A 13,863-nucleotide genomic window follows, 5' to 3' on the forward strand; every position below is an offset into this window, starting at 1 on the left:
TTACCGTGTTGTTTGGAAAATAAGTCGGACTTAAAATCCTTTAATTTTCTCAAAAAATTGACAGTGCGCCTTATGTATGAATTCTGGTTGTGCTTACTGACCTTGAGCTGATTTTATGTACACGGCGCTCAAAAATCTTTAAAAAATGTTTTAATATGACTTTGCTAAGCTACGAAGCCGCACCGCTTGATGGATTGTCGGAGCATTACGGCTATCGTAGACAGGAGCCACGGGTGTAATGCATACTGTGCCTGAACATAATGTTACCGTATTGTGTGTGTATAACCTCTTTAAGTTTTGTGGATATTATACATGGTTATGCTGAGGATATGTCGGCCAGTTTCCACTGGAAATGCCTTTTGGTTAAACTGTCAGCAAGGAATTTGCATAATTTTTTGCACTAATAAAGTTGTGGAGTTGTAAAGTATTTTTTCTCGCGTCAGTTATATCGTTATCGCAAATTTTCAAATGTATATCATGATAAATATTTTTGGCCATATTGCTCTGTCCTACTTCAAAGAGTCCTGAAGTGAAACCTTTACAGACTAAAGTAACACAAAGATGGAGGCAGACGTTTACCTTCCAGGAGGAAGAAAAAGCTTTTAAACTGTCTTTTGGAACAAAGCTGGTAAATGTTAAAGGATGAGTGGTTTTTTTTTTTATCATTAAAGCTCATTTAGGAAAAGCTGCCAGAATATATGCCCAGAGGCTGTCACGTGGGGAGACTTGCTGATAGGGGTAGTTTGATGTCAGAGGGTTGAGTCCAGCAAAAATCATGATCTTTCTCTAACCGAACTCTTTTGGTACCAGAACCAAATGTGAAAAAAAGTGCAGAATGCGTTCGTGCCACCACCAAATGACCTGCCTTCCAAAACACGTGACAGATTTAAGATGATGTAGCAGCAAGATGCAGCCTCACTCCACCTTTGTGGAAACTGTGGACTTTAAAGCACATACATCGTTTACAGCTGTTTCCTGGATAGTCACATTTAGTGCAGGAAGAAAACTAAAAAAAAAACCAAACATGATGCCCCCTTTGCTGTTGGTGGAAAATGCACCACATCAACCAATCAGATTATTTGACAACATGGGCATTCGGTAGCTCTGAGTAAAAAGTTTTGCCAGCGGTGAGAGAGAGCAATATCAATCGTGGGTTTTGAGCTGTCTGGAGTGTGCAGGCAGATTGAAGTATAAATGCCGCCTCCAGGTGAAAACCCTGAAGTAACATCTTTTTTCACCTTTCCTCCAGCGTTTCAGCTCATTCTCCAGTTTCTGGATCATGATGTTCAGACTCCTGTTCTTCTCTTTCTCCTTCTCATACTTCTTCTTCCACTCCTCGGCGGTCAGCTCCAGGTTCACAGACACTGTGTTCTTTATGGTTTTAGCTCTGAAACAACAGGACGCGGAATGAAGAAACACTCAGATCTGTGGAGGACGTACTTCGACCACAGTACTCTGCTTTTTCCTCTGATCAGGTGACTTGCCGTACCTCTGTCCAAACATGAGCGTGGACTTGGTTTCAGCCTCGTTGTAAACAGACGGCGAGCAGCAGATGATGATGGTAGTTCGACAGTTTCCACCCAGAGAGTCCTGAAGGATCCGGGTCATCTTACTGTCTCTGTATGGAACGTGAGTTTTCTAGAGACACACGAGACACGTGACAATCACTTCACCTGAAAATCAGGTGAGCTGTGACGTTTCTGTCAAACAAATCAAGTTAAATCCAGAATATTTCAGGCGTACATGTCAGAGACCTGAAGATCGGAGACATGAAGACTCACCGTTCCTTCACTCAGGGCAGCGATGACGTTCCCCAGAGCAGACAGAGACTTGTTGATGTTTTTAGCCTCATCCAAAACGGCGCCCTCTGCTCCTGTTTTACTCACCTGGACGGCAGAAAGCACAATCCAGGTGTCAGCAAGCAGAAATTTACAGAGAACAGGTGCTCACTGAGTGTGATGGAGCAGTGTGACCTTCTCGCTGCCTGCCAGGTCCACCAGGTAAAGTTTCCCTGATAGCTTCATCTCCGTCTCCACGTTCTCCTGTTTGATGTTGATCAGAAAAATGCTGTGACTGCGAGAGCTGTGCTCGTTCATGTCTGCATGAAGAAGAAACCCCATTCAGTAAACCGATCCGAGCACAAACACACGATGGTCGGGGCGGAAGTATCACACGTACAAGTGAAGACTTACTGGTCACAGCGACGTGTCTGTTTGCTTTTCCTTCATCGATAACGTCCATCACCTCCTCGGGACTGGAAACAAAGCGCTCCGTGCAGCCCTGACAATGAAACACACATCAGTAGAGTATCAGAAACAGGACGCTGCAGACATGCGGTAAATATGGCTGTTTGGAGGCGGCGTGCACCCACAGCACACCTGTGAGACTCAGCAGACAAACAAAATTCTCCATAAACTGAACGAATATAATATATCAATTTAATATTAAAGCTTTCTGTTCCACAGCTCCATAAAGGAGACGTGGAAACTTGAATGAATGTGATTGGTTGTGTTAGGTGTTTCCAGCGGTGACTCATCAGCAGATCAGAATCAAGGATAATGACGATTAAACATTTTCAAAATCACCAGAATAAAACAGTTTTCTGTGACAACCAGATCCAGGAAACATGACCTGCTCCTCACAAAGGTTGTACCTCCCCTTTTTGTGAGTGTGGACGCTTCATCTCTTTGCTCTTTAAATGCTTTGCTTCTTTTATTGATTTTTATGGTGTTTTTTTTCCCCTTTTTTACGTATGAGCTTACCTGCCATAGCTTTTGGTCACTTATAGATCATTAGGACTAAAGTGTTCTTAACAGAAACAGCAAAATTTTTATAGTTACCTTATCTTCAGCGCTCCGTGTGTCTGTGGCCTACACACAGCTGAAGCCTGATTACAGCGTCTGGGCACCGAACAGCCTCAATAGCCTGGAAAGGTGCTAACCGCTAGGCTAACTAGCAACAAATGCCTCCCCTCTCCACAGATGACTACCACAGCCTCCTGCAGAAGATTGCAGTACTGGAGACAAAATTTCATCGCTTAGAAGTAAACGTGGAGGTAAATGGACTGTGTGGAAATGAAACAACCTTGCCTTTGATTCAAAACAATGGCGATGAGCAAGCTAGTACACAGCCAAGGAGCACAGATAACATGACCAAGAAAGTAGACTCTGTGCATTATAATAAATCCTCAAGCAATAATCCCCCCTTGGACTGTCTTGGTGCAAAACCAAGACATAAATCATGTCTCCTGGAAGGGGGAGGACCAAGGGCGTAGATTTGGTTTTGGAATTGGTGGGGACGGATGATTCAACCACCGAACCCCATTTCTTATTTTTTCCTTTTTGTCTTTGCTTCTTGATTAAAAGAAAGGAGAAATATACTTGCCTACATATGCTATTCTACATGCTTTTTAAAAATCACAATTCATAGTTTTATATGTGAATTATATAATGTTAAATTACTATTAAACAAATGACTAAGTATTTTAGACTTTAGTTTACTTCAGCCATATTCCATATAAAAAGTGAGACATGTCAATTCAGATTCTTTGTCAAATATACACTAATGAATCAATTTACATCAGCAGCCTAACAATTGTCATGATAATAAATACTAGTTAATCTATAGCACCAAATCATCAGTCAGTCACCTGTGACCTCGCATCTTCACCTCTGTCACCTGATGAATAACAGTGAGACATTCCACATACATGCAGTCACACATGTGCTTCAAATACAGTCATCTTCTGGCAGCTGGATGATGATAAATGAGGAGTTATCTCATAAAGAGGAACAAACAGTACTCCAAGAACAGACAAAGCCCAGCAGAAACCTTGAGGAGGAGCCTCATCTGCCCCCACCTGGGAAGAGCCTCGGAAAGGAGAGACATCTGAGGCAAGAAAGAGGGGTCCCTATTTGCGTCCAACTCTCAACAACACTAACGACCAGGACCAGGGACCACGACCTTCCCCAGTCCCTCAAACCTCTGACAGGCCATCACCCTCCTCCCCCTCCCTTTCTCCCTCCTCCCCACACCTGAAATTCACTGAGGAGATGATGGAGTGGGACAATGCTGGGCTCAGATCTACCCCCCGGCCCAATCCCTTTTTGTCCCCACAAACCCCCCACCAGAGCAGCCAAAAGGTTCGCCATCGAGCCCCACCCTCAACAGAGCAATCTAAGTCACATTGCCCAGCCTCGCCCCCCTTAGTTCCTCCTTACCACCTTCATGCCCTGTCTCCACAGTCTGATGTGTGATGTGTGGAGGGTCCGGGCTGCGAGGATTATGGCAGTGGTGACTTTTCCCAGGAGAAGCTGGGACCCTGTTTACTAGAAGGTTTTAACATTTCTGTACTTTTAGGTGACAGAAGGAGACATGTGGCATGGTCAAAACACAGAGAGCTGCACTCTAAAAGATCTTTAAATATAGTAAACATATCTCGTGTGCCACAGACTGCTCCCAAACACGAGGGGGCAAATAATACCTCTAAAACATTTAAGTTGGCTTTATTAAATCTTAGATCTTTAGCTGGGAAAACATTTTTAATTAATGATTTAATCACTGAGCACAGCCTTGATTTTATGTTTTTAACTGAAACCTGGTTGGACCAAAGTAACAGTGGAGCTGTTCTCATCGAGACGACCCCTCCTAACTACAGTTTTATCAGTGAGGCCAGGGCGAGCAGGAGAGGAGGAGGGGTTGCTGTCTTATTTAATGAATCATTTCAATGTAAGCAGCTGTCTCCTGGAAGTTTTCAGTCTTTTGAATATATGGCTTTACAGCTGAAGGCCCCATCCAAAGTTGTGTTTCTTAATGTTTACAGGCCTCCCAAATACTGCACAGACTTTTTAATGACTTCAGTGAACTGCTGTCTGTGATCTGTGTTGATTTCGACTGTGTAATTATTGTTGGGGATTTTAACATCCATGTGGACAACCCTCAGGACAAAGGGACTAAAGACCTGAGTAACACTCTGGGCAACTTTGGCTGACTCAGCATGTAACAGAGGCCACACACAACAGCTCAATTACTTCTTAAAACAGAATAACTGCTATGATGCCTTCCAGTCAGGTTTTAGACAGAACCACAGCACTGAAACCGCTCTGACCAAAGTGTTTAATGACATATGTCTGAATACAGACAGTGGAACAATGTCAGTCTTAGTTTTACTGGATCTCAGTGCAGCATTTGATACAGTTGACCACAACATATTACTCAAACGGAGAACTGGGCAGGTCTTTCAGGAACTGTACTAAACTGGTTCAAAACATGCTTAGAAAACAGGAAATACTTTGTATCAATAGGTAACTTCACATCTGAGCAGACAAGTATCACATGTGGAGTTCCCCAAGGTTCCATCTTGGGACCCCTTCTGTTTAACATTTACATGCTCCCACTGGCAAAGATTATAAAGAACAACAAAAAAAACTATCACAGCTATGCAGATGACAAACAAATATATATCACAATGTCACCAGGAGACCGAGGCCCTGTACAGGCTCTTGGTAAATGCATTGAGTAAATTAATGACTGGTTGTGCCACAATTTTCTCCAGCTAAACAAAAACAAAACTGAAGTAATAGTCTTTGGCGCCAAAGAAAAACGATTACAGGTCACCAGAGAACTTCAATCTATACACCTAAAAACCACAAACCAGGCGAGAAATGTGGGTGTAGTGATGGATGCAGACCTAAACTTAGAAAAACACATTGAGACTGCAGCTCATTCAGAACTCTGTTGCTCGAGTCCTCACTAAGACCAAAAAAGTGGACCACATCAGTCCAGCTCTGAGGTCTTTACACTGGCTGCCTGTCCATCAGAGGATAGACTTTAAAGTACATCAGTGACCTCCTGACCCAGTATGAACCTTCCAGATCCCTCAGGTCATCTGGATCCGGTTTTTTATCAGTTCCCAGAGTCAGAACCAGACACGGAGAAGCTACATTCAGCTTTTATGCTCCATAAATCTGGAACCAACTCCCAGAAAGCCTCAGATCAGCTGAAACACTCAGTTTATTTAAATCCAGGTTGAAGACTCACCTGTTCTCAGCAGCATTTGAATAAAGCACCAAATCCTTAAAAGTTTTTCTTTTAAGCTTAAATTTCAAAACTTACATTTTGTCTACTGTTCCTTTTTTTTCTTTTTCATTTTAAATCATGCTTTTTAGTTTTTTCTGTTTTTTAATGTCTCTGTGAAGCACTTTGAATCACCTTGCTGTTGAATTGTGCTATACAAATAAACTTGCCTTGCCTATTCTCTCAGCTGCCGTTTAACGATTCAGACATGAGTCTATGTCCATATTTGATCTGAGCTCAGCAGGTAGAGTGCAGGTGTCGTGTTTTATAATCATATAATAACGCTTATAGATTAATAACACTGTGTCTAAAAATCTATATTATTATTTGTTATTTAATATTTATGATTTAATACCATGTCTTTGCATGGAAGTAGAAAACTTCCTACTGTTTGCACACAAACCTCTGACGGATCATCCAGGAACTGTGACGCTGTATTCTGGAGGACTGATTGGTCAGTGGGCGGTGCTTCATACCTGCTGACGTCTAATCTGGATCTAAACGGGCCCCAGAGCGAGTTAAGTTCACAGCATAAGTTACTGTTTCGATTTACCCCAGTAAGAATGAACCACCTTCTAACCCAAAATAGTTTAGGCCTCTGCAGTTATATCCAGTCACTATTTAGGCTACCAGGTGAGTCCAGTGGATCCCCCACAGCTGTGGAAACAAACATCTGGAGACAGTTTCTGCTGACTTTTGTTCCTGCAGTCGAAACGCAGCTAACACGATTTATTTACCTTCACAAAGGGAACTCTGTTCTTATCTTCATGAACAGCCAGGTTGGTCTTTGACACTGAAACATAAAAGCATCATTATAGCAGTTAGCATTAGCTTGATTGTATTTACACTCTATTTCTACTCTACTATTCTATTCAACTCTATATGAGCATAGTAAAGGTTCAGGGTTGGTCTCACCATCCAGCAGGTCTCTGATTTTATCCAGATAGATTTCAAAATAAGACACCTGCAGATACACAGCCAGTGTTTATGTTACGTTAAACATGTTCAGTCTTCTAAAAAGAAAAACTGTGATTCAGAATAAAAACACTTTGGAGATTAAATGATGCTACACTGATCAAATGATGATATTTCTTTGAATTAAGATGAAGAATCATTTTTTACAGTTAGATTTTCCTAAGATCTGACAACAGTAACACAAAAACAACATAAAAATATTTGTTTCACAAGCAGAATCACCTTGATGTGGAACTCCAGGTTCTCATCCATGGAGTAGATGTGGTCGAAGATGTCTCTGGAAATACGAGGGATGATGCCCATCTGATGAGGGTCATGAAGGGTCCCCTGAAACATGACGAATCATTTAATTAATCATTCAAATAACACCAAAACAAAGACCTGAAAATAAACTATAAAACAACAGACCAACCTCCATTGTGTGAGTCTTTCCTGAGGAGGTCTGACCATAAGCAAAGATGGTGCCGTTATATCCTCCCAACACATCTGAGACACAAACAAAGAAACAAACGCCGTTTACAGCCGTCACTTCCTCTCAGTCGCTTTCCTTCTTTAATGGAATATGTTGTACTGACCTCTGACGATCTGCTTGGCGCAGGTGTCGTACACCTGAACCTGTTCAGTGGTTGGGGGGAAGACTCGGTCGAACACATATGGCTTCCCCTGAAACACAGGAAACACATTGTAAAAATAAAAGCCTCTGTTTGAAAAAAAAAAAAAGATTTATGCTGTCAGCAGACAGTCTCCTCCTGCTATGAAGAGGTCATAAAAAAACACCCTGCTCACTGACACTGAGTGTTATGGTGTGATGTTTCAGTCTCTCAGTAACATCTTAACACATCGAAGCCAAGATTATTAATGTAAGTCAGTGAGGACTGTTAGATTTCTGTTTTAACAAACAAAACTAGGAGTATAAAGAGAGTGCTTCTTATGTATCTGCATTTATACAACATTCACACTCTGATGGAGGTCTCACAGAGCAGCTCGGGGTAAGTATGTCGCCAAAGGGTATTTGGCATGGCGACTGGAGCAGCCAGGGATCAAAACCACCAACCGTCCGCTGGTCGTTGAAGTCACAGTGAGCTTCCCTGATCACCTCCTGGTTGGACTCCTGCTGAGCTGTCCTGATTGGTCAGTCCCACATCTACAAACCCCTCCATGCTTTCCTCGTCAGCACCTGTCAGACCATCTCCAGCCCCACAGCAGACCTTCAGCTCTGCTGCCTCCTCTGTGTGAGTGCTCCCCTCTGAGATCTTCAACGTCCATCAGTTAATGTTCAGATCTTTGAACTTTGACCTTCTTTATGTAATGCGGCCTTGGGTTCCTTGAAAGCTGAACATAAATCGAATTATTCTTTTTTTACAAAGTGTCTCCACTGTGATTTTAAATAAAGTTTGATAGAATTTATAGTTTAATGGGACTCCTGATGGTCACATGACTGTCTCAGTTTCTCCTTCAGAAAAACAAACGGACAATACCGAGACAATAACAGATGTTGGAGCTATTTGTTCTTTATTTTTATTATTTTTGAAATTTGTTGTTAAAGTTTGTTGTTAGTTTACTTATATTTTGGTAAGTTTATTTGTAGGTTAATATTTATTATTTGTATCAGTGTTTTGTTTGTTTGATGTTACCTTGTTAAATGAGTCAGTAAGAGCTGTAGGGCCATTTTGTTTCTATAAATAAAGAGACTGGTATAGGACCAGCATGCACTGGGGTGGGCCTATGTTTTTTTTTTCTCCAGAGCAGGAGAAGCAGCAGGAAGAAACAAAAAATGGATCTTGTTATTGCCAAACTGGATGAATAAACCATAAAAACACAACTTACAACTTTGGACAGTGGACTTCTTTTGCCTGCGTTCGAAATATTATCTCAGTGCAGCAGTGGCTTATGGATTTTTAATTATGGGATGTTTGGTTTGTCAAACAGAAGGAATTGCCACTACAACAGATTTACCTTTATATAAAGAGTAGGGTCAAGGGTCAGAGGCTCAGGGGAGGTAATGAGAACAAAAACAAGACGTTCAGTCTGAGTTTAATGGGGGCTCGTTAAATCACCACAAACCTTTCACTGTTGTCTCGTTAGTTTAAATAAAGTTCAGTCTAAAACTTTAACAAACAAGCAAGAGAATTCAGAGAGTGCAGCTGTCTCTGATGATTTTTCAATGATCAGTTTGATTTCTACATTTAAAAGCAACAAAGTGCTTCACATTTAGTTATGAACAAGAGAAAAACAGGACCATACAACACTGGGCATTTGGGAATGTTTACAGTCACATGTTTAATCCTCTCACTGAAAACGTTTCAGGATTCACAGGTTGAGTCTTTTTCAGGTTGAGAGGAGTCATTGAGTCTCAGTTATCATGATAACAGACAGGTTAACTTAAGTCTCTGTCAGAGCTCAGAGGGGAGAGAATTTATCTGAATCACAGTTAATCAGTCCTCAGTACATCAATGTGTGATTAATTATCAGTACAGTAAAATATCTGCATCTCCATCTTTGCAGCTGTGGACAGCCAGATGGTAATCTGATTACATTTCTTCTTCAGATGTCAACACATTAGACATTGAATGATGTCATTGATGTCAAACAACATTCTAAAGGTTCAGAGCTTTGACAGATGTTGGTGCTCCATCAGTAAACAGCCTGTGTCTGCACTTTCTGTCAGGCTGCTGCTGAATAATTAATTTAATTTCAATCTAGAAGCTGGTCAATGCGTAAGGAGCTTGAAAAGAAAAGAAAATCAGCGGGACTTCTTTAAGTTTGATGAAGATGTTTCAGCTGAGAAGCTTCTTCAGTTCTAAGACCTGGCCCCACCCTATCATGTGACTCACTAAGGTCAAAAGGCCCAGGATGTGAGTGGGCGTTCAGGCATCTGGGAAGGATCTCAAAACTGGATTATAGATGGCAGACAGTTGGTGTGATAAGCCCCGCCCTCTATTCAAAGATGGTCGCTCACAGTGGACATAGATGCTTCTTTCACTCCTCTTTCAAACCATCTGTCCTCTCTGTCCAAAATGTGAACATTGGCATCCTCGAAAGAGTGACCTTTGACCTTAAGATGCAGATGGACTGCCGAGTCTTGTCCTGTGGAGGTGGCTCTTCTATGTTGTGCCATGCGTTTATGAAGTAGCTGTTTGGGCTCTCCAATGTAGAGGTCTTGGCATTCGCCACTACACTGTACAGTATACACTACATTGTTAAGTTTGTGTCTGAGTGTGTTGCTGGGTCGGAAGTACACTGGGATGGATCAAGGACACGTATAAAACCTGCAGGACACCGGCCCTTGAGGCCTGGAGTTCAACACCTGTGATTTAAGGTGATAGGAAATCGAAATAACTGCAACTTGAATCTTTACTGAAGCTCAGTATTTGACACAGAGTTTGAGTTCACTGCTGCAATGACAAGTGATGAGAAAAACAATGTTATAAGTAATGGCGTTACTAATGGTGTTGCTTTTCTCAGTAACAAGTAATCTAACTAATTACTATTTCTATTGTTACAACGGCGTTACCGTTACTAACAAGAACAAGGTGCGGTCCGTTACTATTTTTCAACAAACAGACAGTTGAAGCTGTGTTCATCTTACCGTATCTTATATCAGTTGCATGGAAGTAGCTGTAAGTAATCTGGACGCTACAGCTTTAAGCAGCTGCGCGCTCCCGTGGACAACAATCACTTTCTGGCACAACACCTGAAGCTAGGGGGGCAAAACCACCAGGAATGAACTTCCAGCCATGCAGGATCTCTATAGACAGCGTTGCATGAGGAAGTCGGAGCGGATCCTCTCTGATCCCAGCCACACCTGCTATCTGGCAGGTGGTTCAGGAGCATTCAGACCCGCACTAGCAGACAGAGAGAGTTTCTACGCACAAGCCATCAGACTTTTGAACTGCTGACATTCCATACACCCTCACTACAATTACAGGACTCTGCACACTGTCACTTCAACAAATGCCACTTAAATTCTCATCGCACAACTTGTAAACACCAACTCGTCTTAAATTCTCTAATATTTAATACTGGTATATATCAACAAGGTGATATATACCAGTTTTTAAATTGTGTTAATACGCCACGTAAAACCAGAGTCATGATAAACAATATACACGGCGTTTTTTCTGAATACTTTAGTCATGTTTACTGACAGTGGACAGCGCTAGCAAGCACTCTGCTTATGACCAAAAAAATAAGAAAACAAAACATAACAAAAACCAGCTCGTTGGTGTTGGTGGAAAAATACACCATGTCGACCAATCAAAAAATGATATGGCAACATGGCATTTGGTTGTTTAGGAAGAGAGAGAGAGAGAGAGAGAGAGAGAGAGAGAGAGAGAGAGAGAGAGAGAGATTTGAGATGTGAGAGATTTGTGACGTTTAGCGTGTTTGTAGTGTGTAGTTAATGTGTTGTCTTGTGTAGTTAGTGTGTAGTGTTGTGGATAGTTTTGTGTTGTGTGTCAGAACAATGAGGCGACTGCTGTCTCCAGGTAGAAACAGGAGCGATACACCTGCTGCTGTCAGGCTGTGATGTTCTCCTTTGTAGTGGACAGAAATATTTGGAGTGGCACGAATAATTTGTGGCATCTTATTGAAGAACAGCTGATTGTTCTGTAAACAGTTTAAAATGGTTATAAAAAAAGGTCAACGGTAAATGGCTGCAAATAACTTTGTTGTTTGGAAAACTTGTGCGTATGATTTTAAAATTGACAATTTATATTTGCATTTAAAGTTATGAAATATGATTCATCGTGGTTGTTACAGTAACAAATGCTTTAATATACTTTATACTTTTTCTACTCGGATTGTATGTTTTTTGTCTGCTTTTTGATCAATTGTGTTAATACAGTATGTCAAAATGAAAACTTAAAATTAAGTGTATATGTAAAATTAAAAGTAGTCAAAAACGGCCAATTATACCCTGGACCCCAGAGGGTTCAACTTTTTTTAAAGTAATGCAATAGTTACAAGATTCTAAAAGTCATTAATTACTAGGAAAAGTAACTCAGCTACTAACTCAGTTACGTTTTTGAGGAAGTAACTAGTAAGTATAATTAATTACTTTTTCAAAGTAACTTGCCCAACACTGGTAATAACTAATAATGATTAATATAATAATAACTTTAATATTGGCCATATTACATTTACATTACCAGTGAAGTGACTTTAGTGTCATGAACAACATGAGCTAATTGTTATGTATTAGCTAATCGTAAAACAACTGTTCAGTACAGAAATGAAGCCCAACAATCATGTTTTGACAGTGCCGTGGTCTCAGCCTCAGATACTTATCAAATCAAACAGAGCTCATGTAAAACAAACAGATGAACAAAAGAAATTCTGAAATTTCTGTCAAACAATGCCGGATGAAATGTTTCCAGCAGTTATTATCATGGTTGCTAGGCAACATGAGCAGTGCAACAGAAGCTAAACCATTGCATTTCACAAGCATCGCACTTCAGGCCTTCTCGGTCTACAGTGAAGGCCTTATCCTCCAAAGGACGCAACCCCTGAATTGGGAAAAAGCCTATGTGTTAATAGACCTCTCTGCATTGAATCATATCTGTTATTAACCTCTGTCTCTCTTCCACAGCATGTCTTTATCCTGTCTTCCTTCTCTCACCCCAACCGGTCGCAGCAGATGGCCCCGCCCCTCCCTGAGCCTGGTTCTGTCTGAGGTTTCTTCCTGTTAAAAGGGAGTTTTTCCTTCCCACTGTCGCCAAAGTGCTTGCTCATAGGGGGTCATGTGATTGTTATTATTGTAGGATCTACCTTGAGGCGACTGTTGCTGTGATTTGGCGCTGTATAAATAGAACTGCAGCATGTTTGACTCTCCTGCTTCGAAGCAGCTGCTCCTGATTGATCAATACAAACAATGCACTGATTGATTGATTTAAGGAGGAGCAGGTTTAGTGTGCAGGTTTGTTTGCACACTAAACAACACACACACACACCGTGGCGCTGGCCGTGTGTGTGTGTGTGTGTGTGTGCGAGCGCGCGCGCGTACTCACCGACACCACCACGGTGTCCTCTCCGTTAAATTTCGGGATGTTTTTGTCTCCGCGGCTCCGCTCCGCCTCGTTCAGCGGCCTGAAGCGACACATCACCTTCACCCCGCACACGCCACCCTCCGCCGCCTCCATCACCGACGATAAGCACCGACACGCACGCGGAAACACACACAAACCGGGAGGTTCGGCTCTGGTTCGGGTCCACACGGTCCGCTCAGAGGCTGCGATCTCCGGTTAGTGCTTCTCCATCAGGAGGCTGAAGGCTCCACCTCTCACAGGTCCACCCTGGACCACCGAGCCGCAAAGAACCATGGGACATGAAGTCCTCCTTCACATCCAGCGTGAACATGATTTAGTTCGGGTTAAAGCCAAATGGGTCATATTTGACTCATGACGTTTTAGGCTCTTTAAGACGTCATCGATTAGATTTTTTTCCTGAAAAACAAAATTGATACAAAATAAAACTCATATAAACATTTATACTTTTTTTTATTTGTCAGAGGGGTTTTTAAAATAAGTGAATAGAACAAAGTTTATTAATATAGAAATAAATATGCGATAAGGTGGAACAGTGGTTAGCACTGCTGCCTCATAAGAGGAACAGGATGGAGGTTTGGCCCCCACCTGGGCGGGGCCTTTGTTGTGGAGTGTGCAGGTTCTCTCCAGGTGCTTCTCCCACAGTTGTGTAACACGTGTAGTTAGTGGGGTGATTCTAAATTAGCCATAGGTGTGAATATGAGTGCAAATGGTTGTGTCTCTCTCTCTCTCTGTGTGTGACCCTGTGACAGACCGTACCCGCCTCTTG

General features: G+C 41.9%; 1 protein-coding gene across 1 annotated transcript in view; it reads right to left on the reverse strand.

Moving 5' to 3' along the window:
• LOC102796377 (kinesin heavy chain-like) overlaps window positions 1-13,338 on the reverse strand; it is a 37,244-nt gene extending 23,906 nt beyond the window's left edge. The window contains exons 1-11 of the mRNA XM_087829624.1: window positions 13,059-13,338; window positions 7,626-7,713; window positions 7,463-7,536; window positions 7,273-7,377; window positions 6,991-7,039; window positions 6,813-6,868; window positions 2,193-2,280; window positions 1,974-2,098; window positions 1,782-1,886; window positions 1,490-1,638; window positions 1,239-1,387 (exon numbers count right to left, since the gene is read on the reverse strand). Coding sequence (XP_087685750.1) covers window positions 1,239-1,387; window positions 1,490-1,638; window positions 1,782-1,886; window positions 1,974-2,098; window positions 2,193-2,280; window positions 6,813-6,868; window positions 6,991-7,039; window positions 7,273-7,377; window positions 7,463-7,536; window positions 7,626-7,713; window positions 13,059-13,190 — 1,120 coding nt within the window. The 5' untranslated portion in view covers window positions 13,191-13,338. The remainder of the gene's footprint in view (window positions 1-1,238; window positions 1,388-1,489; window positions 1,639-1,781; window positions 1,887-1,973; window positions 2,099-2,192; window positions 2,281-6,812; window positions 6,869-6,990; window positions 7,040-7,272; window positions 7,378-7,462; window positions 7,537-7,625; window positions 7,714-13,058) is intronic.
• Between the last annotated feature and the right edge of the window lie 525 nt (window positions 13,339-13,863).

Source organism: Neolamprologus brichardi, chromosome 16 (genome assembly GCF_056152115.1).
Source record: "Neolamprologus brichardi isolate AB-2024 chromosome 16, ASM5615211v1, whole genome shotgun sequence".
Taxonomy (NCBI): domain Eukaryota; kingdom Metazoa; phylum Chordata; class Actinopteri; order Cichliformes; family Cichlidae; genus Neolamprologus; species Neolamprologus brichardi.